Source organism: Schistocerca gregaria, chromosome 4 (assembly GCF_023897955.1).
Source record: "Schistocerca gregaria isolate iqSchGreg1 chromosome 4, iqSchGreg1.2, whole genome shotgun sequence".
NCBI lineage: Eukaryota > Metazoa > Arthropoda > Insecta > Orthoptera > Acrididae > Schistocerca > Schistocerca gregaria.
This window is the reverse complement of record NC_064923.1, coordinates 391,135,691-391,163,435: the sequence shown is the minus strand read 5'-3', so window position 1 is coordinate 391,163,435 and position 27,745 is coordinate 391,135,691. Positions and strand designations below refer to the sequence as shown.

Genomic DNA, 27,745 nt, shown 5'->3' with positions numbered 1-27,745 from the left:
CATGGTGTGTTAGGAAGGCAGATGAGGCATTCTGATGTTATTGAAGCAGACAGCTTTTCTGAAAATATTCATTGTGAGTGAAAAAACAAAGTAAGATATGAGTTTAATATCCTGAACATAAGGTAATTGCAGATGGGGCCCTACCTCGTATAGAAAAGAATGAGAAAATAAATGAAAGAGAATCGTTATCACATACACAAGAAACATTTCAAAAAAAGTTTGGAAAATCTAAATCAGGACACACACACACACACACACACACACACACACACACACACACACACACACACACTCAGAGAGAGAGAGAGAGAGAGAGAGAGAGAGAGAGAGAGAATCAGGTTTTTAGAGGTGGATCACAAGCTTGGATTGGGGAAGGAAATCTGCTGTGCCCTTTCACATGGATCATCCTTGCATTTGCCTTAATCGATTTAGGGAAATCTCGGAAAACCTAAATCCGGATGGCAAGACAAGGATTTCACCTAAATCCGGATGGCAAGACAAGGATTTCAACTACTGCATCACCTCACTTGGTGCATGTGTAGTCTTGTTAACAGTGAAACTACCCATTCGAGTAAAAGCCATTGCAATGAGGATCATATGGCCTACTAAGGACGATAGATACCTGGAAAGCAACCTATGTTTTTTTTTTTTTTTTTTTTTTTTTTTTTTTTTTTTTTTTTTTTTTTGTTGCAAGATGGGAAATAACGGAAGGAACAAACAATTACTATGCTGACTCACAAACTAGGTTAGCATGATTAGGACTGATAGTGAGAAAACCACATTCACATTTGCCTACAATTGTTATTCAAAATGATTGTTGCGACTGAAAATACATATTCTGTAATACATATTTTTGTGTGTGTGTGTAGTAGTAGTAGTAGTAGTAGTAGTAGTAGTAGCAGCAGTAAAAACAAAATAAAAAGCTTACTCACAGCTGTTGACATTTATCGCAAAATTTGTGGTGCATGTAGCCTGTATGTGACAAGTGGTGTGGTGCATCAACAGTGTTGTTTAAGAGTGAAATACTGGACGATGATGATGGTGACAGAAGTGGCTGTTCATTTGTGATCAGCAACAAATTAATACGGAACATACACAAAAACATTCATGAGAACCCGTGCTTCATGCCTCAACTGTCAGACAAAGTTCTATAGATTTCCCCAAGTGTTTCGCATGACGTCTTGACTAAACAATTAGGGTAGCAAAAGCTGTTCGCTCATATATCAAAACTCATTTCCAGAAATCACAAAACGTAATGGATGACTGCTTCTCCAGACTTGCTTCTTGCGATTGTGCGAGTAAGGTGTACTGGACAGAACTGTGATCAGTGATGAGATACGATTTTTGTATGGTGGTTTAAATGCAAAATAATGGTCAATGGTGTGGGGTCATACTGACATGATCAACAAACCCAAAGCAGCACACCCAACTAAGTCAGCCAGAAAGTTTATGGCTATTATTTTCTGAGATGCTAAAAAAAATCTTTTCTTCATTTTATGGTATGAGTAATCTATTCTGAATCCTACTGCGACACATTAAGAAAATTGAGAAGATCCATTTAAAACAAGTGACACTGGCTTCACATTTTTGTAAGAGTTGCTTGGCTATAATTTTGTCAGCAAACACAGGAATAATTGTGTGAGATCTATTGGTACTTTTTGAACACCTGCTCTACAACTGACTTATCTCCAAGGGATAACCACCTCTTTACATGTATGAAGAAGTGGCTTGGCTTGCAATGCTTTGACTCGTGCAAAGAACTTCCACATGCAGTAATGGGATAGCTGCAATTTCAGGCAGCTGCATTTTACACAAACAAAACTTGAAATGTTAACAATAATGGAAATTCCTGAATTTTACACATTGCTCTACTGAGGAATTTGCATCATTGTTGAAGTCCCAAATTGCGTGGAGTGTAGAAAAACATAACAGAAAACATCAGTCACATTAGCTTTCGAGCACCAGCCCCTTTCTACAACACACATTCATGCACACACGCACTCAAATACTCACTGCCTTGATCATGGCAACACAAATTATTGATACTCGATTATTGGAAGCAGTTGCCCAAGTTGACGGAGGTAGGGAGGGAGTAGGTAAGGACACAAGGAGGAAGTAGTGAGAAAAAGGCACAACAAGATAAAAAAATTAGTACAGAGGGTACAACAAAAACAGGTATAAGAACTGGGAGAGGGGGGGGAAATAGGGGAGGGAAAAGAGGAGTGGGAGGGGAAGAAGAGAAAGGGGCAATATCTGCATTGTGGGGCGCGACAGGGTGGGGGGGTGGAAGAATCAATGCAGGATCTGAACAGAAAAAACATTGGTGTGGACCTCCCTCAGCTACGGCAACTGCTATCAATAATCATGTAATGCTGTTTTCTGCTGTGTGTTTCTGAACTCCACGCATTAGTCCACTATAGATAGATGGTTGCCTTCCCTTAATTTTAAATTTGGAACTTTTTACAGATACAATTAAAACTTTAACTTCAATGATGCTTATGGAAAGAAACAATATGAAAGCGTTTTTTTAAGGTTTTCTATTATATCTGCTTTAAATATTCCATTATTTTATTTACAGCGTAATGGAGGTTACTTTCCAGACAACATAATATGGAATATGGGTGACCAGCAGAATGCTATTCTTTGCACAATGATCCAAGTTTAAACAGCACTGATCTCATTTTAAGGTGTGACTTAAAAGTCACATTCTTACAGCAGCAGCTGATTATCTGCTTCTAGATCAGGTTATTATCACATAAGACAATGTCCACATTTGGCTTGACCAATATGGCCCAGTTTCTTTATTTTTATACAACAGAGCTAGTAGTACAAAGTAAAACCACTCACAAAATTGACAATACACCAAACCAGAGTGTTTGCACCAAAAGAGCTGTGTTACCTGTGGATCCAAAGGCTGTAACAACGTTTTGTGTGGAAAAGGTTGTCAGAGCCAAACTGTAGAATCCTAATGGACTTGATAACATAAGTCTGGGAGATATTCAACTGTATCCAAGTGATTTGGAGAAAGCTTGTGAATCTGTTACGATAGAGATTTCAAGTCATTCCAGGGTACCCAGAAAATTAGGCCTATAAATCCAAACCACTTGTGATTCAAAGAAAACCTATTCTAGGTAAACCATTAAAGAGTGTTGCATAGAATGGAATCATTCAAGTTTCAATTATTATCTGGCTGATCTGCTTCTAAGTACTGCTTCAGATTTGTAATTATTATTATCCAAAATTAAGTTCACCAGAAAGACAAGAAATGAAATCTTAAATCTGCAACAACAAAGTTATGGGAATAGAAATGCTTGTAACCAGACAAGCCATGTACATTCTTACTCCTTATTTTTCTGCCTTTCCATTCTTTCTAAAGGGACTCCAAATTCAAAGCATGTACAACAGTTGGACCTGCTCTATCTTCCTCCTCACTCTTCAGTGTGCATTAACTAGACAATCTTCATTTGTTGTAGACAATATATGTAACTGGGCAGATAAAAAAGGCAGTGTACACACACACACACACACACACACACACACACACACACACAAACAGAGCGAGCGAGAGAGAGAGAGAGAGAGAGAGAGAGAGAGAGAGAGAGAGAGAGAGGGGGGGGGGGGGTAGGTGTGTGTTCTCCTGCTGCCAATTGGTGATTAAATTTTTTCATCCATCCTACTACATTTAATTTGTTGTAGGTACTATTAATATTCCGTTTTTATTCTCTTTCTGAATAGATATTGTCACCCTACAGCACACCTGCAATAAGTCTGTATGCAATGAAACTTTCACAAGTTATGGTAAAAGAACATACTGAGCAAAATAGTTACAGTACTTCACAATGTCCTCAGAAAGATTGGAAAATACTGATATTATCTAGCAAGGGGACAAAAACAGACAGCAATACATCATTCTGTATATTAACAAAAAGTGTTTAATAACTTATTCTTGCTACACCAGCCATGTGACGAAGTCAATAACACATTAGCATGCACACTATAGTAAAAAAAAAAAAAAAAAGAAAAGAATTTGTAAGTAAGTTTCCATTATTATACCTCCCTCATTAAAAGGGCAAATAAAAATATAGATGATCATCATAATGAGACTCAAATCACTTATTTCAAGCTTCAAAGAAACAAGTTAGCTACTAATTTGTTTCCGAGAGCAACTCACGAACAAACAACAAAAACTGTGAGGTAGGGAAGTTTCATTATAATTCAGATATTTATTCAGTGTTCTGTTGCAAGAGTTTCTGAATTATACAGTGTAATGGTAGCGCAACACCACTGTCAAAGTACAAATTTATATAACTATGTTTAATAAATGCTATAGTAAAAGGCTAGTGAACACCTACATACTACAGATCACAGATTCACTTCATTTATAGCAGTCATTAATGTGATTCTGATGAGGTAAACTGAATCCTGATGAATGTTCTTCATATGTGATGAATCTCGAGTGTCAGTTTCTTATAGTACATCTAAGAGATGCTGCAGAATATGGATGACAAGTAATAAAACCAAGAAACATACATGATACTTATGATGAGGCAGGTACATATATTTTAATGTGATGAGATATAAATTTATCTTTCAGAAAGTGAGACTTTATTACCTTTCACTATTGTTCACTGAATGCACAGCCTTTAATGACTGCCTTTTAATCTCTGGCACAGAGAATATTTTATTTAGTAATATTGCACAGCAAAACACAAAACCAATGATGGCAGGTTGAGTTCATTTTAAAAAGGGTGGTGACAACATATTAAATATGCATACCATTCGTTTTCTCATTCTAAAAAAAGATTTGTATTTCACATTGCAACTATGTGCACATTACAACACCATATCTTACAGGACCAGCATCACTTGTACATTATTTACAACAACATATACCTTTATTTATAATTATGAGAAAAATAATTAAAACAAATATTCTCTGTACAAAACAATTATGGTTTGTACACTGTATCTCAATCACAAAACCTATACACAATATTGGAAAGGAAAAAGGAATATCGGCTAACTTTTACAATGGTTTAGAACAAAAGAACAGATCAACAGCCTAAAAATCATGCAAATGTTAAACACGTATCAGACTCTCAAAATATAATATTACTACAGTGCACAAAGAGATAGAGTACGGAAGTAGATTTTTGTCATAAAATAGAAAATATGTGCCTTGTGCTTCAATGGAAAAGTTTCTCCCAGTAACAACTGTGTGATTCTTTGAGTTCAAGAGATTAATGCTACTATAAACTCACTGTTATAAATTAATGATTGGATATTACACCGTATTCGCAAATATAAATAAAATACAAAAAGTCAGTATACTGCTGGGGTTGCACTATTTCAATTAAGATTGAGAGTATGGTCTAGTAAAATGCTTTCACATCTGCAATACTTAATTTGTTTTAACAAATGAAAATCATGTATTGCACCCGAATCATTAGAGACGTATCAATTTTTAAAAATACCTCTGAATTCTTTTTGATATCAGATTTGAATTCTAAGCACCTTGATTGTACACACAAAACAACAAAATATTATATTATTGCAGAATGAGGTACATACACAAATCCAAAAGATGTCTGCATGACCTCGTTAACACTTTTTACCTTCTAAAATCTGAATCTCAGCCATATGGCCAAGATATATTTTTAGAAGCCATCACAGGAGCTAAAAATGTTGTCTTTTACAACAATCCTGAATAAAAACACTTTATATAATAGCAGCAAATACGTGGCACTTTTGCTGTTAAAGAGCTCTACTATTTCATTCTTTATGTAAAAATTGAGTACAACACTTAAGTTCTCACTTGACTCTAGAAACAGGTACACAGTTTCAGATAAAAAAATGGCAACTTTTAGATCAGCAAAGTGAGATGCATTTTAAACTACATTACATGCATTTGCATCCTACGAATAATTAGGTTCCAACACTGTTCTTACATCTTTTTCTAGTATGATGATACGGCGGCAATGCACAGGTCACAACCCTTTAAAGAGAGTTTGTTCAGTTCACTTATTAAACTTGTGATTGAAAATGTGTTTACTGTAAACTTTTATAAAAAGCAATTTAAAGGTACATAAAATAAAAAAAATAATTCTTTAACAATTTCTGCAAACCATATACTTCAAATAAAATATGAACTTACAAATAAACTGCTATAATACATTTCAACACTTATATGTACAAAAATATTAATCAAGTCTTAAATCAGTAATTGACTTTTGTACACTAACTGCTTCCTGTACTAAAGCTGACTATACACTGTGCAAATATACAAGACAATCTAAAAAGAGTTTAAATAGCTCATCACACATTCTTTTTATATACCAACAACATGAGAAATAAAACAAAAGGGAAACTCTGATTTTAGATTAATTTAAAACACTTGGCAAAACACTACTGGACTGGAAAGCTGTTAAAATGCCGTCCATTTAGTCTGCGGCAGCTTTCACCTCCGGTGGGTCAAACTAAGTGATAGAGGTCCACAGCTATCACACCTGTCCCTTGCTGCCACATCCAACGTTAAAAAGTAAAAAAAGTATATTTAACAAAGTCATTAACAATAAATACTACGCATGTAACTCTACACACCGACACACAGGCAAAGTGCAGTCTAGATGTATGTTGTTCTTACACACAACTGTTTGAAAGATAAACAAACTGCATACCAGATTCAGCATCTGAAATTTCACTTCCATAAATACAGTGTGAAAGGAATACACAGTTGAAACAAAAGTTGTGCTGCACAACTCAATGATTAAATAATGAGTTTATCAAAGAAGAGAATTTGTAGAAGACTTTTCTTTAAATCCTTACATCAGTATTCCGTCTATTGGTATGTACCAACTGACCATTCTCCCTCACACTTTTGTAACAATAAAAAAGGAGGAGGAAATCTTCAGATGCTGAAAGTGGCCAATGCACGTGCCCGCGTACATGGTCCATTGCCTGGGCCGGGTGTAAGTGTTCATCACCTTACTTCACAGCCAGTCCCACCCTCACTATTTTCTGTTAAAGTCACTGGTGCACTTTTCATCACATAACCTTCTTGACAACGCGCTAGCTTTAACCTTATGGGACTCACTTTAGACGTCCGAACATCTGGAGGAGCGGGAGGGTCGGGGGCTGTTGCTGGGGCAGCAGATGGAGGTTGAACTGTTCGTTCCACTGTTTTGGTCAAATCTCCCTCTACAGAAGGGACACTTGCATCTGCTGGAGGTTCAGTAAGATCTACAGGTACTGACTGTGGCACATCACCAGGATTGCGCGATTCTAACTGTGGTAACAATGGTGTTACATCTGTCGTGCGTTGATTTTTTATACGAATCACAATCTTGGGTGCTACCTCATCTTCTTGAGGCACCAAATGGACCTCATGAACGGCAAGTGGTTGCTGTGACTGTTGCTGTCGTCGCCTCTTGCCTTCCTTCTTCTCTTCTTGATCGAAGTCCTGCATAATGCGTCGTCGGAACTTCATGCTTTCTCGTTTGAGCTCCTCTACAGAAGGTGCTGCATTGTTAGTTGGTGCTAACCTCTTCTTTGGAGGGCGTATGCGAAGTCGTTTCTCCTCGCCGTCAGAACCAGCCGCTGTAGCCGCAGAAACAACCCCGGCATTCCCTGCAGATCCTATTTTTATCCGCAGAGTGGGTGGCTGAACAGGGGCTATTGCAGCAAGCGCAGGTGGTGGCGCTTTCGGAGGACGACCACGACGTCGAACGGCAGGAGCAGAAAGGGCTATACCGCGACGGTCGGCACCTGGTCCAATACTGATGTCATCGTATGGGCCTTGCAATGGTGTTCCCGTGCCCTTTCCACCACGCCGTTTGCGCTCCATATTCGCAGCAGCATCGACAACTGCTTTATAGTCTTCACGTGTAGGAATTGATGTCATGGATGCAACAGCTTTTGGTATAGAAATAACAGCACGCTGTGGTGGATTGGCAGGAGGACCAGGTTCTGGTCCTGGTTCAGGACCACCGCCTCCAGGTTCATCCAGATTGCGCTCCTGGGTCCAGTATTGACGCAGTAGCTCCTTCTTGCGCATACGGCGCAAACTGGATGTTCCAGCTGAAGAAGTCTGTGAGCCTGGCGGAACAGAACCAGCAGACTGACCAGCCAAACCAGCAGTCAGTGAAGCAGAGGAGTCCAACACTGGTGCAGGCCGCGACAAAGGAGTCGATGTTGCATAATTTGCATCCAAGAATGGTCCCTGTAAGACGTGTTTTGCAATTTTAGTAACAATTCAGGCATAAACAACAATTAAATGAAGTTCTGCACTATGTAATTCTTCAACAAATCAGTATTTACCACACCATTAAATTTTTTTTTTTTTTTTTTTTTTTTTTAAATTAGACAGCATCCTCTTTAACCCTCAAGCAAGCACACCTTTGTACAAAGTGTGCCAATAAAAAATAACATCTTTTCTTATTGTTCCACTGATGTTTTACAATTGCAAGTTGGTACCTATTCCTTCACAATTGCTTTAGATATCACAGTATTAAGTTGTGTTGTCATACATCCAAATCAGCAGCAGTAATATAAAATAAGCTGCAAGCTAGGTGAGAAAAAATTTACAATCCATGCAAGAAAATGACTAAGTTTCTGACCTATCAGCACAATCCCGCAATCAGGCAGTTATCTACGAGATAATTAGTAATGAAATAAGTGATGGGCAGAGACCTGATAGAAATGTGCTGTTTAATATTTCTAGTGGGTCATTATTGCGGGATAACACTTGGATGTGGCAATAGAGTGATATAATGCGAGGTTTATTTTTAAAGTAAGATCTGGGTTCCATTCTACGAAAAGGATAAATTGCTAGTCATCATATAGTGGAGATGCCAAGTTGCACACAGGCAAAACAAAAGGACTGTGAAACAATAAACTTTTGGCCAAAAAGGCCTTCACTGGAAGTAGACAAAACACACAGCCACACACACACAGGTGCAAATACACCGTCTCTGGCTCCCAAGGCGGACTGGTTGCGGCAGCCAGAGAGAGAGAGAGAGAGAGAGAGAGAGAGAGAGAGAGAGAGAGTGTTTTGTCTAATTCCAATGAAGGCCTTTTTGGCTGAAAGCTTACTTGTTTGACGGTCATTCTGATGTGCATATCTGCAACTCAGCATCTCCGCTATATGGTGAGTAACAATGTAACATTTTCATAATATTGTTAATATTGCATCCAACATTTTCTATTGTTTAAGATTAAATTGTGATTTTGCTCATATATGTTTCCTTTGGTACCATAAAGATAGCTATTCTTTACACGTGTACCAAGTGAACTGTGTGACCACTCACATCACAATATAGTTCAAGAGTTAATAATTGAACGAATACAGATTGATTCTTTCACTTTGCATTGGAGTTTGCACTGAAAGTTCCTGGCATATTAAAATGGTATTGTGAACTGCGGCTCAGAACCTAGAACTTTGCCTTTTGTCGGCAATGCTCCTACAGACTGAGCTATCTACACACGATGCAAAACTCACATCCATACTTCCACTAGTGCCTTTTTCCTAATTTCCAAACGTCACGGAAATTCTCCTGCACAGCTTCTGGGGCTAGTACTACTGCAATAAAAGGTGGGTGTGGGTCATTAGTTGTGCTTGAATAGCTCAATCGATAAAAGTGTTGCCTGTGAATGGCAAGGTCCCAGGTTGGTTTACTGATCTGGTGGTATCTGATAACCTACAATATCTAGCCAATTTTCTGATTTTTGGTGTCATGTTTAATAACTGTTAAACACCTTGCCCACTAAATATTTACTCTGGCAAAAGAGGAAGAGCTTCTACAAATTTCTTCTGCATTTAAGAAATGATATTTCTAGTACAGCAGTCAATTGGATATTTGATGTTTTTGATTCTGTAAAACATGCAAGATGGAAATTGGTGGAAAAGGGGGTTATAAAATAAATTTGTAAAGAGACTGCAACTTCCATTAACATTTTCCATGAAAACAGTTGTTACTACTCAAGCTAACAGAGTATCACAGTAAGAGAAACATATCATAAATGTATTAACTGATTTTTACAAGCACGTTTTTTATTCTGTTTTGAGAGTATAAATTAGATTCTCTCTGGCACTGTCAATGATATAGTACCATCAATAAATATATTAATATGTTGCAACTAATGATAACTTGTGCCAGACCTGAAACTGAACTCAGATTTGCTGGAAATCCAGATCTGGCACAAAGTTTCATTAGCTACAACATATTTATTATCTTACATTTCCTAGCAGTTCTTCACTAATATTTTACTGATCAATGACTACAGCAGTGAAGAGTAATTTTACCATATTATGAAGCCTGAAAATGGAAAATTTGAACAGTATGTTATTGATGCAAAGAAAATCATAACTTGGGAAGGGGTGGGGATGATTAATGAAAATTAACAATAGGTGGCACTTAAGTGTCAGAATATGTATACCAATAGAAATGTGGCACAGTGTTCTTCCTCAGTTTGTGTCTGAGACATCCAACATGGCTGTCTCCATGAAGGATAGCATGCTGTTGGTAAAGCCAGTAGCCCTGCAGACATTCTGGACAGTCATTGTGACAAAAAAAAGGCACCAGTTCCAAAATATGCTAAGGAGCTGGAGAAAAGATTACAAAATTTGAAAAGACAGGTTCTTTTGAAGTGCAATGTGGCAGGAGGAGGAAAGCAGTTGATCCGGTGTCTGTTTAAGATGTGGCCACATCATTGCACGAGAGGTCGAATGATGGTATATGAACATCCAGTGCACAGGGAATTGTCCCCAACACTGGACATGCCTGCAAGCATGGTGCATAAAATCCTACAAAACGTCCTGCATTGCTATCCGTACAGAATAACCCATATGTCCAGGAATTACTTCCTGCTGACCTGCTAGCAAGACATATTTTCACTCTGGAATTTCTTGCTCATGTGGAAGTGGACAATGAATGGTCATAGAACATTCTGTGGACAGACAAAGCCCATTTCCATCTCCAATGACATGTCAATATGCAAAACTGCAGAATATGGGCAACAGAAAATCCGCACGCACGTCAAAGGTGCCTGTGAATGTGACTGTGTGGTGTGTGGTGATGGCATTGTTTATTGTAGGGCTGTATTTTTTCAAGGAGATGAGTCCCATGGGCACTGTTATCTGTAGTGTCATGGGTAAATGCTATGAGAGTCTTTCGTGAACCATAATTCCAGCCCTTCAACAGCATAGATACGTTGGTAGTGTCATTTTTATGTAAGATGACACTCCACCCCACACTGCACAGCCAGCGAAGCGGCAGCTGCAGAGGCATTTTGGAATTGCTAGAATTATCAGCTGTTGTTTCCCTCGCCTGTACATCCAGATCAGCTGAATTTAATCTGCCTGACTTCTGGCTGTGGGATTATCTGAAAGATGTTGTGGTCAGTACTCTAATTACAAACATAGCTGAACTGAAAGCAAGCCTTATAGAGCACACCCTGAGTGTGACCCCAACACATCTGTTGTGAAATGTGCTGTTTCTTTTTTACAACTTGTGGCAGGAAACAGTGGACAGCATATTGAACATGTTGTGCCAGTCTCATGACAATTAGAAACCAATGTCATTTGCTTTTTATGCTGCTTTTGGCCCCAGAACAATTCAAAACCAATGTCATTTTGCTTTCTATGCATTTTTTGGCCTCAGGAGAATTAAAAATTGATTTTCTCCATCCAATGTGGTACGACCTTGTCACGGTTGGCTGCCAAACTTGTGTAGTCATGCACATTGAACAAACAGTGTAATGTGCAACTCAAACCACAGCCATTACATCACAATTCATCTGTCATTTGCATCATTTGTAGCTGCCCCCATTTATATTAATATGCTTACAGTGGCATCTATTGTTAAAATTCTGGTACAATTTATTTTGTTCCATGGCATTACTCCTTGCATCAATAATATGCTGTTCAAATCTGACATCATTCTGAGCAGTGATTCTCTTTCTACAGCATTTTGAAACTGGAACTTTAAGTATGATCAACCTGTACATTTCAAATGGGCAAAATAGAACACAAATGTCTCTATTAGACATGATCATACTTTGAACAGTTTCGACACATAACACATTTTTCTGCAACATGCTTTTGTTCAGGTACGACTACTTATGTAAACATTAAAACTGTGAACAAGTAATAATTCTGCTTCAAAATGTTACTATTCCCTTCACACTTAAATATCTCATCCCATGCAAACTATACTGTGATACTAACACATCTATTCTTAGGTTAATATCTACGAGCTTAGTACTCAATAGCATCTCAGTTTCCCATGCTATCTCATTCATCCAGTCCATATAAATACTGCTGATGCTTCCTCATTTCACCCATACTTTATACATGGAAGAGCCAAAGAAACTGGTACACCTGCCTAATATTGTGTAGGGCCCCCACGAGCACACAGAAGTGCCACAACATGACATGGCATGCAGTCAACTAATGTCTGAAGTTGTGCTGGAGGGAAGTGACCCCATGAATCCTGCAGGACTGTCCATAACCCACAACAGAACGAGGGGATGGAAATCTCTTCTGAACTGCATATTACAAGGCATCCCAAATACGTTAAATAATGTTCATATCTGGGGAGTCTGGTAGCCAGCGGAAATGTTTAAACTCGGAAGAGTGTTCCTGGAACCACTCTGTAGCTATTCTGGTGTCACACTGTCCTGCTCAAATTGCCCAAGTCTGTTGGAATGCACAATGCACAGGAATGGATGCAGATGATCAGACAGGACGCTTATGTATGTGTCACCTGTCAGAGTCATACCTAGACTTATCAGGGGTCCCACATCACTCCAACTGCACACACCCCACATCATTACAGAGCCTCCACCAGCTTGAACAGTCCCCTGCTTACATGCAGGGTCCCTGGATTCATGAGGTTGTCTCCATACCTGTACATGTCCATCTGCTCAATAAAATTTGAAATGAGACTAGTCTGACCAGGCAACATACTTCCAGTCATCACCAGTCCAATGTTGGTGCTGACGGGCCCAGTTGAGGCGTAAAGCTTTGTGTCATGCAGTCATAAAGGATACACGAGTGGGCTTACAGCTCCAAAAGCTCATATCGAAGATATCTCGTTGAATGGTTCACATGCTGGCACTTGTGGATGGCCCAGCATTGAAATCTGCAGGAATTTGCAAAAGGGTTGCACTTCTGTCAAGTTCAACATTTATCTTCAGTTATTGCTGGTCCCGTTCTTGCAGGATCTTTTTCCGGCCGCAGAAATGTTGGAGATTTGATGTTTTACCAGATTCCTGATTTCACGGTACACTCTTGGAATGATTGTATGGGAAAATCCCCACTTCATTGCTACCTTGGAGATACTGTATCCAAACGCTTGTGTGCCGACTATAACAACACGTTCGAACTTGGTAACCTGCCATTGCAACAGCAGTAACTGATATAACAACTGCGTCAGACACTTGTCGTCTTATACAGGTGTTGCCAACCACAATGCCGTATTCTGCCTGTTTACGTATTTCTGCATTTGAATACTCATGCCTATACCTGTTTCTTTGGTGCTTCAGTGTAGAATTGTCATAATCACTAAGAAGCATGTTGTAAACTTGTATCCACTGCCCATTTTATTTTACATACCTATGTTGTTTAGGTCACACACTGTAATTAAACTCCTCACTAACATGTACACCAGTTGACTAAAATAAGTCAACACTGGCCAGAGTATGGACTTCGTGATTCCACAAACAGCAAGATAACTGGTAGCAGTAGGTTCATTTACCACTAAGAGAAGTTGATAGATTTTAGCTTTGAATGGTGGAGAGTGGAATGTTATACCTCTCTTGGTAAATAAATTATTTAAGTGCTCAATAATGCCACATGAGGATGGTATGAGAGTGAAGCTGTACCCTGGCCACAGGGGCAGTATTATACTGAGATCTAATGACAGTGAAAATGCAGAATCTAACCAAACACGTTTAGTAAATAATAATTAGACCCTACAAACTACAAGAATGGTTTAGGTTCAAGGAATTTTCTTAAGTACGAAGTCTGAATGCTGGCATTACCTGAAACATCACTGTAACTCTATGTGATGACCAGATCCTAAAATGCAATCACATGACTGTCAATATTACAAGATTGTTATCCTGATAAAAGATCAGTCCTAGCTATTCTTTATTATGGATATGGCAGATAGTCTAGTTAAGTTACTTTTTGGAAATCTCTACTCTCCACATATTCAGTTGATTTTCCATCGAGAACAAAGTGAGAATAGTTATAAATAATTTAGGGGTATGGGCAATAACTTAATAGCAGAAGTGTTGAGTCATTAACAGGTACAAACAAGAATGAAAACTTTGTTAGCTTTCAGACGAATCCCCTGGTTGACGAATCAACGCCTAATAGTGTTTGGGGAGTTATTATCTTTACTCCTAAATTATGTAATTTCAGCCAGAACTTCCATACCATGAAGAAGTATTAATTAGATCAAATGAGAGTTTGCCGTTGATCAACAGTACACCGCACCTCCTCTGCCCATTCATGAGGACCATCTCATATTTGGTGAATCCAATTCATCTACGGATATTTTATTTATGTGTAGCCCTTCTCACTATGTTTTGTGGCTTGGGTTCATTATACATTCGTTTAGCTCATAATCACTTTTGCAGTACTCATTTTACTTCTGGACAAAATCCATCCTTTGGTGGTCTCCTGTTTTAGTCACTCCAGTTACAAAAACAACAACTAGATAGTAGCACTGAACTGCTGCTTTTGAAACTTTTTTTTAAGTTTGGACATGGTCCAGTGTGTTGTGTGAAGGACGTTATGAACTTATGTATGTCACAGGAGGCTTGAACAAGTGAAAAGCCACCTAAACTGTAGCCGGTTAATATAGCCGGCCATACAAACAGACCACTATGCTTACGGACCATTCTAAGATTCCAAGTATCTACTGGACAGTTTACATGCCATTGTACCTAGTTGTGTTCTGATGGGTTGGGTTGTTTTGGGGGAAGAGACCCAACTGCAAGGTCATCGGTCTCATTGGTTTAGGGGAGGACGGGGAAGGGAGTCGGCCGTGCCCTTTCAAAGGAACCATCCCGGCATTTGCCTGGAGCTATTTAAGGTAATCACGGAAAACCTAAATCAGGATGGCCATATGCAGGATTGAACCGTCGTCCTCCCGAATGCGAGTCCAGTGTACTAACCACTGCGCCACCTCGCTCGGTGTGTTCTGATGTATCAAGTCACTTTTGTTGCAACTACTGTCAAGTTCTCATTGCCATGAGCTCTACAGGTATTTTATGATGATGAAAGTTTCTTCATATTTCAGTTTTCTTAGTTTTACTGATAAAGACATATATTCTGCTGCAGTGAAAAACTATACTGGAGGAAGTTTGAAGCCCCAAATCTATGGTACATTTGGACTCCACACTTTCCCTACTCTAATGCATTCCATTTGAGATACAGACTCACATGTGCTTCAATATTATATGGGTGTATGATGTTCGTTTTGAAAGCGAAGAGGTACAGATTTCATTTATGGCACAACATATATCTTTAATTCACAACAGGCCAATGTCAAAACACTCACTATTGAATCAAATGAAAGAACGAGTTTACTGTTACCAGTTACTGTATAATTTATTTCCACAAAGTGTTTCAAAGCATTAAATTTCCATCGTCAGTTGAATTTATGTATATTAGTATGCTGTCTGTGTTGTGTTACAACTTTGGGGTAACCTGTGGCACTGTCTAATAAAGAAATAAAAGATAATTTCAAAACATGGCTCTGTGCATGTCTTTTCCTAAAACCTGAACTAAACATAAATTTGAAAAATGTTCACGTTTAAAGATACTCAGTATGGCTCTGATGGAGGCACCATTCAGGAAAAAGTCACTGGAGTATTTAATACAACTGCTTAAGAGAAAAAAAACTCTCCACAATATATGAGAAGACTCAGGCTGTGGAGAGACATAAAAATTATTTTAAGAGAAATTAAGACAGTGACCACAACTGTGCATTGAAATAAATTCAACACTGACAAGCGAAAATTTGTGCTGGACCTAGACTGAATCTGGTTTTCCCGCTTTGTGCGAGTGGTCACCTTAACCGCCTAGGCCATCCGACACTCTTCCCATCCAACGAAAATACTTGACTTACACTAATAGCGTACACTGTCCATTAACCCCATTGCTCAGACATGTCCGACAGAAGAGATACCACACATGTATATAGTAATATGTATGAATATTATGAAATGGACAGTTGCTACTCACCATATAGCAGAGATGCTGAGTCGCAGACAGTCGCAACAAAAAGACTGTCACAAAATAAGCTTTCAGTCGAGAGAAACAGAGGTAATAACAGAAAGTTGCACATGTATGGCTCACATTAATTTCAGTGTGGATGTACACCGTGTCCAAACTCTTGTGAGACTCGACTCGACCAAAACTGCAAGCACAGGGGTAATGTTGTGACAGGGCAGCTTGTGACAAGCCGAGAATTTGGGTCGGATGGGAAGTGTGTCCCAATGGCCAATAATGTTAAGGCGATCACTCGCTTAAAGCAGGAAATCCAGTATCGAGTCCTGGTACAGCACAAATTTTCACTTGTTAGCATTGAATTTATCTCAATGTCCAATTGCAACCAATGTCTAGAGCCGCTGTATCACAAAGCGGTGTCTGTCTTGTCGTACATGCCACAGGCTCTGCCTTCCCAAAACCATCACATAATGTATCAAACGAAGGAACATTAGAGTTTAAGGGATTGGTGGTGGTAAGTTCACTGGAGACTGAGCAGAAGCTCAAACTGGACAAGACTGTGAAAGGAAAGAGACTATGTCCTTCTTGACAGACATGTAGGAAGTACCTCAACGTATTAGAAAACAGAAACTCAACTAAAGCTTAGCATAACTTCTGCTGTAGAAATGAACAAGAATACTGAATGAAGGGGAGGGGGTGGGGAGGGAAAAGAATCTTTTCTGTTCATTGACACAGAACATTCGTTTTCTATTCTCAAATATTACCTGAGTGAATACAAACACAATCAGTCTCTCTCTCTCAGAAAAAAATATCTACCATTAGAATTGGCACCTGCTTTAGAACCTTTTACATCTTAAATACTGTACCTTTTTACAGGCAAAAATTATAGGTCTACTTATAAAGTAACAACAAAAAGGACACAGTCAGTAACTGAGTCAGGAGCGCCTCTACTTCCTTTCGAAGAAATGGAGGAGCGAACTCCATCTGCCCTACAAGTCAAAGAACGATCAATGATAGGAATCTGCAACAAGAAATTTGTGAAAGAAAAATCAGATGAACCATCTGAATTGGAGACACTTGGGAAGATGAGGGGCCTCGAGAAGGGGGTCATAAATATTGAGTTTTTTCAGAAAGATGCATTTCATTGTCAGATATATGCATATTTTTCAAGGATGGGTTATCTGACATTCAAAAAGTAATGTGCTACATTGTAGCAGCTGATCTGTTTCAGGGTAGTAAATCACCCATGTTACGAGTTGTGAAAATGTTAGGATTCTGCTATAACTCTATTTATGGGCATAAGTTATTAATGGAGCACCAAGATATTGCAGCCTGGTGATTCCGCTTAGTTAGAGCATTAGTAGGGACGAATTTTGATGATATCGTTTGGCTTGGTGAAATGTGGGTGAATGCGGGACACAGTTTAAAAAGAAGCTGAACAGAAGGTATCATCAGTGACAATATGACAGCTCTGATTGGCAGAGGAAGAAGAATAAGTGCAGCACATATTGGAAATTCAAAAGGTTTCATTTCTAATTGTCTGCTGCTATTTACTTCAAACAAGACCTCTGACAACCCAAACGAGATGAACCCCAATAATTTTTCTTTCCTATTGTGCAATTGAGGAATACTGTTCAGCCATCTCCCATTACCTCCTTGTCTTAAGTTAGACTGTGTTTTAAATCTATTTCACTCTATGAAGATACCAAGATGTTATTTCATGTGCGTAATAGTTTTTGAGATATGGGATGATACGAATGGTGCTTTCCAGATGCGAAAATTTCTTTTATTTCAACAACCAATGTAACACCGGTCCTAATTAAAACTAAGAAAAGATTTTTTGGTGTGCATAGATATACCACTGAGAGTGATGCTATCCATAAATTTCAAAATTGTTACATAACTTTTGTAGGAGATAGAGACTTTACACTTCATTCTTGTTATGACTTAAATACTGACACAATGCCATTAATGCAATGCAGTATGAATATTTTAAAAGATTTTTTGCCGAGTGAGATAGTTATATTTTATATAAAGAAGTACTGCTTTAGCGGGCTAGTTTTGAGATGTTGACATGATAAGTGTGAAGCTTTTTACGAATGGGAAAATTTAATCTGTTTCAAAAAAATTAATATAACTTTTTTCCTAATTAAAATTAAGGACACATTTTTGACATGCGGTAAGACACTATAGAGATCTAAGACTATAGCTGAATTCCTACAAAGTATGTACAGGGTGTTTCAAAAATGACCGGTATATTTGAAACGGCAATACAAACTAAACGAGCAGCGATAGAAATACACCGTTTGTTGCAATATGCTTGGGACAACAGTACATTTTCAGGCACACAAACTTTCGAAATTACGGTAGTTACAATTGTTAACAACAGATGGCGCTGCGGTCTGGGAAACTCTATAGTACAATATTTTCCACATATCCAACATGCGTAGCAATAATATGGCATAGTCTCTGAATGAAATTACCTGAAACCTTTGACAACGTGTCTGGCGGAATGGTTTCACATGCAGATGAGATGTACTGCTTCAGCTGTTCAATTGTTTCTGGATTCTGGCGGTACACCTGGTCTTTCAAGTGTCCCCACAGAAAGAAGTCACAGGGGTTCATGTCTGGCGAATAGGGAGGCCAATCCACGCCGCCTCCTGTATGTTTCGGATAGCCCAAAGCAATCACACAATCATCGAAATATTCATTCAGGAAATTAAAGGCGTCGGCCGTGCGATGGGGCCCGGCACCATCTTGCATAAACCACGAGGTGTTCGCAGTGTCGTCTAAGGCAGTTTGTACCGCCACAAATTCATGAAGAATGTCCAGATAGCATGATGCAGTAATCGTTTAGGATCTGAAAAATGGGTAAATGATTCCTTTGGAAGAAATGGTGGCCCAGACCAGTACTTTTTGAGGATGCAGGGACGATGGGACTGCAACATGGGGCTTTTCGGTTCCCCATATGCGCCAGTTCTGTTTGTTGACAAAGCCGTCCAGGTAAAAATAAGCTTCGTCAGTAAACCAAATGCTGCCCACATGCATATCGCCGTCATCAATCCTGTGCACTATATCGTTAGCAAATGTCTCTCGTGCAGCAATGGTAGCGGCGTGAAGGGTTTGCCGCGTTTGAATTTTGTATGGATAGAGGTGTAAACTCTGGTGCATGAGACGATATGTGGACGTTGGTGTCATTTGGACCGCAGCTGCAACACGGCGAACGGAAACCCGAGGCCGCTGTTGGATCACCTGCTGCACTAGCTCCGCGTTGCCCTCTGTGGTTTCCGTACGCAGTCGCCCTACCTTTCCAGCACATTCATCTGTCACGTTCCCAGTCCGTTGAAATTTTTCAAACAGATCCTTTATTGTATCGCTTTTCGGTCCTTTGGTTACATTAAACCTCCGATGAAAACTTCGTCTTGTTGCAACAACACTGTTTTCTAGGCGGTGGAATTCCAACACCAGAAAAATCCTCTGTTCTAAGGAATAAACCATGTTGTCCACAGCACACTTGCACGTTGTGAACAGCACATGCTTACAGCAGAAAGACGACGTACAGAATGGCGCACCCACAGACTGCGTTGTCTTCTATATCTTTCACATCACTTGCAGCGCCATCTGTTGTTGAAAATTGTAACTACTGTAATTTCGAAAGTTTGGCCGCCTGAAAATGTACTGTTGTCCCAAGCATATTGTAACAAACGGTGTATTTCTATCGCTGCTTGTTTAGTTTTTATTGCTGTTTCAAATATACCGGTCATTTTTGAAACACCCTATATGACGGTAGATATCAAATGAATTTGGAGACATTCGATATAGGAGTATAAAAGTCTGTATAGCTGTAACAGGCATGCTCAGTGAAAATTTATTGTTGGAAAAAAGACTACACTGTTGTTATGAAACATGTTGAATAAATTTAGAGAACCAGTATTCAAGGTAGATTATGCACCAATTCTGCTGCCTCCATCTTGTTGATCTCACAGGGATCATAAGAATAAGGTAAGAGAGATTAAGGTATTTATGGAATTGCACAGAAAATCATTTTTCCCCTCTGTCCACACAACATGAAGGGAAAAAGACAGACTATGGCAACAACTGAGGCACTTTACGCTCTGTCTCGTGCTGCAAGTGCCTTGTAAAGTACATATATATGCATATAAATTGAGAGGGGGAGAATGTGCGCATACTGTAATGAAATATCACTGAAGTAGCAAATTAAAGGCATACTTTTGTGTATGATATCCATGTCCTTTAACTTACAAAAACAGCACTTTGAATCGGTAATATCATCCGCAGTAGAACAAGAAAAGTATGAGAAATATGGAATCAGAATATACAGTATATCTGGGGTTTCAAACTTCCTCTAATATAGTTTTAATCTGCTACAGAATATGTCTTTATCTTGCTTACATCCTCTCTTACAACCATGAATATTCCACATTATTATTGAGTAATGGTAGCGGTAGTGGTAGCAGAAATAGTTGTTGTTCTTGCACTGCAATTAGTAGGTCCTTAGAATTGCTTAGCTTCAGTTAATGCTCTGGTATTTACTGTAGATGCAATAAAAACTACAAAAAATAAGTGAAACTTTAAAAAACTTTCAGTACCGTAAAATAAATGTTGGAGTTGATTGTTTGAGATTTAATGAATTACAGGCAATCTATAAAAAATTTTCGCATCTGGAAATATCTTTCCTAGTATCTTTTTTACTTATAATGTTACATCTTTTCTGAACCAAAAATTTCCTACATCTTAACTAACAATGTGCATGCTATTTAAATAATATGTGACAGTTTCATGTTCACATTTCACGAATTCTAAAATATCTTCTTATTCATTGCCTTTTGTTGACCTTATGATGGCTGTAAAGCTAAAACTGACTATATGTGCGAATAAAATGAAATGTGACAAAGACTGTGAATTCTATGATCTTCTGTGAATACTTATTTCAAGCTGTGAAAGTTGAGATCCTATACTTTTTCAATATTTGTTAACGCAACTAAAGCAGCTGCTTAGGGGATCATATCTCCTAAAAAATAAAATGTTAAGAGCAATGAAACTGGTGCATGCTTTTCCGAGTTTGGATGACTTTGGGGGCATAATTATCAAATTCTAGAACAATACGGGTATCCTTTTATGTATCTGATATAATGCCATGTGCATACACAAAGAAGTCGCTATGGGGAAAATGTGTAACAGCATTGAGCAAATGAGGTCGGTGATACTAGTTACCTAATTATTATAATGGATTATTTAGATCCTCATCCATTATTTGCCAGGCATGGGTGCACATCTTACGCATTATGCTTTATGACAAAAAAAGTTACTTGATTCATGGGTATGCAATAAGATAATTTCTTTTTTGACAAGCTGACTACAGGAAAATAGCTGAATAACACTAGTAAGTCTTCAAGTCTATTATAAATTCAAGTGAGTAGCTGTAAAAGATTATTTGTAGAAGGTGAATATAGAGACTTTTAAGATTTCTTGGGGTTTTCTGTAGAAAATGGATTATTCATGGGATGCTGTGACACTTATGTTCTGTGTGAAGAGATTTTGTTGCAATGCTGAAGATAAAGTTTGTAATGCAATTGTGACTTTATGCTCTACAGATTCTGATTAACTGAAAAATAGAATCGACTTAAGCTGGGCCATAAAGTCAATTGTAGATACATAGGAAAGCTCTGGTGAATGTAACTAATAATTTAAGTGTGTGCGTGTTTTTTTGTTTCTTTCTGTGTACACTCTCTAACTCTCTTGTGTGCGCCTATCAACAACCCAATCCTGCTATTTGGCGACTGGTCACCTTAACTCCTAAATTATTTACAAAGTAAATTGTAAGATGGATGAAAGTAATAATTAGAGTGGTATTCAATAATAGTATGGAGGCACTGAGGTATCCTGCTCTAATTTGATTACTTTTATTAAAAGTACAAAATGTGATGCTGCTAAGAGTTTGTAGGAGAGCACTTAACTACATCTTAGTGGAGATAAAAGAGACTGACTATGGGAATAAGATAATCATAATGATTGACAACCCTATTCTGAACACAATAGATGGGCTGCTCACCAACTTGGACTGCAGACAATATGGCAATTCAATGTCTGACTCTTCTGCCTTGAATGCTTCAAAGAACATACAAAAATTTACTGACTGTCCCATGATAATGCTGACTTGAGGATGTATCTCATGATTGTCTTTGATAAATAATATGCTAGGATACCATGATAAATGTTGTCAGAAGCTTTACCATCATGTGTGAGTTGGTCAATTTGAGGGAGGGGACCAAACAGCGAGGTCATTGGTCTCACTGGATTAGGGAAGGAAGTTGGCCACGCCCTTTGAAAGGAACCATTCTGGCATCTGCCTACAGCAATTTAGGGAAATCATGGAAAACTTAAATTAGGATGCCCGGACATGGGTTTGAACTGTCATCATCTCGAATGTGAGTCCATTGTGCTAACCACTGCAACACCTCATTCGGTCATGTGTGAGTCATTGGCACCTCAGTGTGGGTGAAATACATTAGAAGTAGTTAACGCAGAGACCTCAGGAAATGCCTTTGGGCTATGGAGCACCTCAGGTTACTTTTTCACCCAGACCTTACAACATGAAGTAGCAATACACATTATATCTCAGAAATCTAACTGCTGCTAGCACTTTTTTTTGGAGGCATAATAAATGCAAAAGCTAAATGCTGAAGATGGGACACTGGTGTTAGATGAGAATCAACTACCGTCAAATGGGATATATCCAGATATCAGAATGAGGTGAACAAATGAAAGGTAAATAAAATAAAATTAGGACATCTATTTTATCAAAGAGGAACAATGCAGATAGGAGACATATTTTAGTACAAAAGTAGAAAAACTAATAGACAGTTCACCAGAGAGTAAACGGCGAGTAATAGAGCAGAAGTGATGGAAATCATACATTAGTAGAATCTTTAAATAAGAAAATTAAAAACATTTTATAGATATCCATGCAATAATAGAAAAACAGCCTGATATGGTTTTAAAATAAACAAAAGATTTTCCACAGCACTCATTCAAGTCTAAACAACAACAAGTTCATTATTATGAGGACAAAGACATCTACAAAGCGCAAAAGATACTGATAAATGGTGGCACATCCCCTTTGATTATAGTACAAAAGTACAAAAAGAGACACTACCAAGTGTCAAATAAAACTAAAAGTCAAATTCTGTTTTACTGAACAGTAAAAAAATTATACAGAATGTTACAATCGTGGATAACTTAAGATTTTCAAACTCATTTGACAAAAGGTGAGAAATGTAGATTTAGAGAATTTAATTAGGAATATGAAGATATAGTAGATTAAATAAAGTGAGCAACATACACGAAAGGGGCAATTACTTAATGAAGGTATTTATACTAATAGTGAATGTTGTTTCTGATACAAAAAAATAAATATAAAAGATGATCTGTGAAGGAGCATGGCAACTTCCAAAGAGATAGCAAGTGTTTTAAGGAATTAAAGTGAAAGCAAGGGTTTTAAGCAAGTGTCAATAAGAATATGATGAATTACAGAAAAAATTGAAAATGTCTTTTTGGGGGAAAGTACAATTAACTTTTGTTATGAGAAACAATTTAAAACAATGAAAGTATTACAAAAATAATATTTATGTTGGGAAGACATGAAATTTGATGTTAGAGTAATCTACAACAGAGAAAAAATTGTGCCAGTCAACAATGAAAATTGACACTGTGAAAGTCATGAGGGCACCTGGACAGGATGGCGTTTCACTATAAATATTGAAAGATGGATGGAAAGGAATACAAATGGAACTCAACGAAATTATTTGCAGATTGTGGAGGTACATAATTTTCCAAAATCCAGGCATTTTAACCAAGTATAACAAGAAGGTGACTTTAGAAGTGAATAATATAGGCTAATCAAATAAAGTATACCAATTGCATAATGTAACACACCACATTACGCTAGCTAATGATTATTTGTTGAAACAGTGCTGTGGTAATTGTTTCTGAATGCTAACAATTGCACCCGCAAGCCTATCCAAGACTGATTTTTGTCATCCCCCTTACATCCACAATTGCCTACTCACACTTATTTAGTTAGAAGTTCTTGAATTGTGCAGTTGAAAAATGGTGTCTCAGTGTTCTGTTGATGTTATTATTAATGAAGCATGTCATAAAAGTGTGTGCAGAGTGTATACTAAAGACATTACTTTAATCAAAGATTACAGTGAAGAAGAAAAAGTGTTGTTTTACTTATGAGTTGGCCCAGAGGTCAAATCAACATGCAAGTACCATGAGATGAAATATTTAAAAAGAATTCATCACCTTTTTGGTCAGTCTTGCACGGACCCTTTTGGGAAACATAAGAAACCCATAACAAAGGTTTGCAAGAAATAACATTTGATCATTATTCTAAAAATAAAAGCCCTTTTGTCAATCTCATACCAGAGAAATAATTTGTGTTCAACATGTTATTCTAAGATATTTGTAATTCACAAGAGAATAGGATAGTGATACCTCAGATACAGAATTTTGTGACTTATCAGTAACCATTATCCTGGTTATATTGCCTGCTAGTAAAATTAGAAAACTAAGTCAAGATAAAAGACCAAGTGCCTCCAATACACAAATTGAGAAAGTGGCAGCTACAGTCAAAGAGAATTCCGAAGTTTCATTTCAAAATACAATTTGTACTAAAACAGATGGAAGTTCTAAAACTTCACCAACCAAATATAATGATTTGATAGAAAAACTAAATGCAGTACTTCAAACAAAGAGAATAAAATTAAGAATATCAGTTTACTGCCCAATTCTTGGAGTCGAGCAATAGTTAGCGATGAATTTAATGTGTCAGGATGTCTTGTTAAGTTAACAAGGCAGTTAGTAAACGAACAGGGAATTTTACCAGCATTAGAAAAGAAAAGTTCATCAAATTTGGTAGATGAAAACACAATCAATAAAGTTATTAAGTATTACGATGATGACAATAACAGCCATTTGATGTCTGGTAAAAAAAGACTGTTTCTGTGAAAGAAAATGGTTATATGATTCAAAGACAAAAAAGATTAATATTGTGTAATTTAAATGAACTACTTGCTGAATTTAAAAAAGAAAATCCTGACATTAAAATTGGAAGATCAAAATTTTGCGAGTTGAGACCAAGATGGTGTATTGTTGCAGGGGCATCTGGCACCCATAATGTTTGTGTTTGTTTGTACCATCAGAAAGTAAAGTTTATGGTAGATGGGGCCAATCTTAGAGTTGACTATAAAGACATTCTGGGTGTTATGGTATGCAATATTGACAGTTAAAATTGTACGATCAAGGGAAAATGTGAAGATTGGCCAGGCAAACAAGCCTTACTTGACATGTTTCAAGAATCCAAAGAAGATGATTTGATGCCTGACAATATAAATACAAACAATGGGTGACACAAGACAGAACTGAAATGGTGACAGTCATAAAGTCACGAGAAGAGTTTTTTGAAGAGTTGGTGGCTAACCTTGAAAATCTGAAAATGCATCATTTATTGCAAAATCTCAAAGTAAATTTTTGAAAGACAAAAAGCAAACCTTGGCAGCTGATGAATGCTCAGTTCTTGCCGAGTTTTCGGAAAATTATTCCTCTGTTGTTCAAGCTGAAGTGCAAGGGCACCACTGGGTAAACAAACAGGCCACAGTTCATCCATTTGTATTCTATTATAAAGATGAAGATAAACTAATGATCCACAGTTTGATGTAGAATGGCATTTTTTCAGTTCATGCCATGGGAAGAATGCTTGTGATGGTGTCGGGGGTACAACAAAGCGAGCTGTTACAAAAGCGAGCTGTTAAAAAAGCAAGTCTGCAGCGGACCAATGATAATCACATCATAACACCTCAAGAAATGTTTCAATTCTGTAAAAAACAAGGAATTACCTACGCTTTTGTACAATGTGAGGAAATACAAGAAGTCTATGACAGTGTCTAGAAGGAAAGGTACAACACTTGTCAGAAGATTAAAGGCATTCGATCTTTTCATTGTTTTGTACCCCATTACACAACTTACTGAAGTGTAAGATCACATCCAACTACTGTTCAAAAATTGAGTTTTTAAAATTTGGGGCTCATAACTTTGAACTATTAAAAAGTATTAAAAAATACATTCAGCTAAGTGATAATGATGTTCATTTGCACCCTAGAGTGTGTTGAACCAAATGCATTTTATCTGAAAGGCTTAGGACAATCCACTACTGAAATAATTGTAAAAATGTAGATGCTTGCAAATACAAAAAAAACGCCTGCGGCTTGGAACAAATATAGCCGTCATTTCAAAATAATAAACAATAATTAAAAAAAAAAAAAACTGAAACTTGTTCATAAATTTTAGCCATTGACACTGAATAAATAATTATTTTTATAAAAGACTTTTAACTTTAATAGTTTGGATGGGATAAGTTTTTCACGGTTATCCCTGTTTCGCTTATCATGCAGTTAACGGCTTTTGCATCTGGCTTACTCATATGATTTTACACACACAACTCTGCATCAAGGGTTGCAAATTGTCTTTAATGTCGAATAAAATTTTGATACCCTGTTGTTACTATAAAATGCATGTTTATAGTCGTGAGATTTTAACTCTTTTGCAAGGTTATCTGAAATGGTGCCAAAAATTGGATGATGCACCAGTTTTTGTAACTACTGACTCGTTTCTATTGGACAGTGTACAGATTTTCTTTTTTTGTAGTTTATCATCAATCAGAGCAGAGCTGCAGCCATTACTAGCAATTATATGTTTGACAGTCTGTAATACTGTATTGTGGTGTAGTGGCAGGATCTTTGATAAGTAATCAAAACATCCTGGTCCCAGCTTCAAAACCCACCACTGCTTAAATTCTGAATAAAAATCATCAGCAATGGGGGCCAAACACTTCCATTGCAAGAAGTCACCCACATTCTGTCAACAGTCTTGCCAAAGAGGTCGGAGGAACGGACAAAGGCTCAGGACACTCTTTTGTCAGGGTGGGAAACTGCCCCTAAAAGGCGACAGAACCAGCAATTATCAACGGTATGACATGGCAGAAGGCAACGGAAACCACTGCATTAAAAGACACATAACATTTATTCATAGACCTTTGACCTGTAACCGACGAAGTGCCATGATGACCTCTCCACTGGCAAAAGATTCCAGACTAGTCCCCCATTTGGGTCTCTGGGTAGGGACTGCCGAGGGGGAGATGACCATGAGAAAAAGACTGAATAACCAACAAAACTATCATGTTCTACAGGTCAGGGCATGAAATGTCAGGAGTTTGAATGTGGTAAGGGAGCTAGAAAACCGAGAAGGAAAAGCCCAATCTAGATGTAGTGGAAGTTGGTGAAGTGAAATGGAAAGAAGACAAGGATTTCTGGTCAGATGAGTGTAGGGTAATATCAAAAGCAGCAAAAAATTGTATAATGGGAGTAAGATTTGTTATGAATAGGAAGGTAGGACAGAGAGTGAGTTACTGTGAACAGTTCAGTG

The 27,745-nt window shown here is 37.9% G+C and overlaps 1 protein-coding gene across 3 annotated transcripts in view; it reads right to left on the bottom strand.

Annotated features, from left to right (window-relative positions):
* Window positions 1-4,003: 4,003 nt before the first annotated feature.
* The window catches only part of LOC126268196 (PHD finger protein rhinoceros), a 199,618-nt gene continuing 175,876 nt past the window's right edge, over window positions 4,004-27,745 (bottom strand). For all 3 annotated transcript variants that reach the window (XM_049973814.1, XM_049973813.1, XM_049973815.1), the window contains exon 19: window positions 4,004-8,218. In XM_049973814.1, the coding sequence (XP_049829771.1) occupies window positions 6,980-8,218 (1,239 nt within the window). In that variant the 3' untranslated portion in view covers window positions 4,004-6,979. The remainder of the gene's footprint in view (window positions 8,219-27,745) is intronic.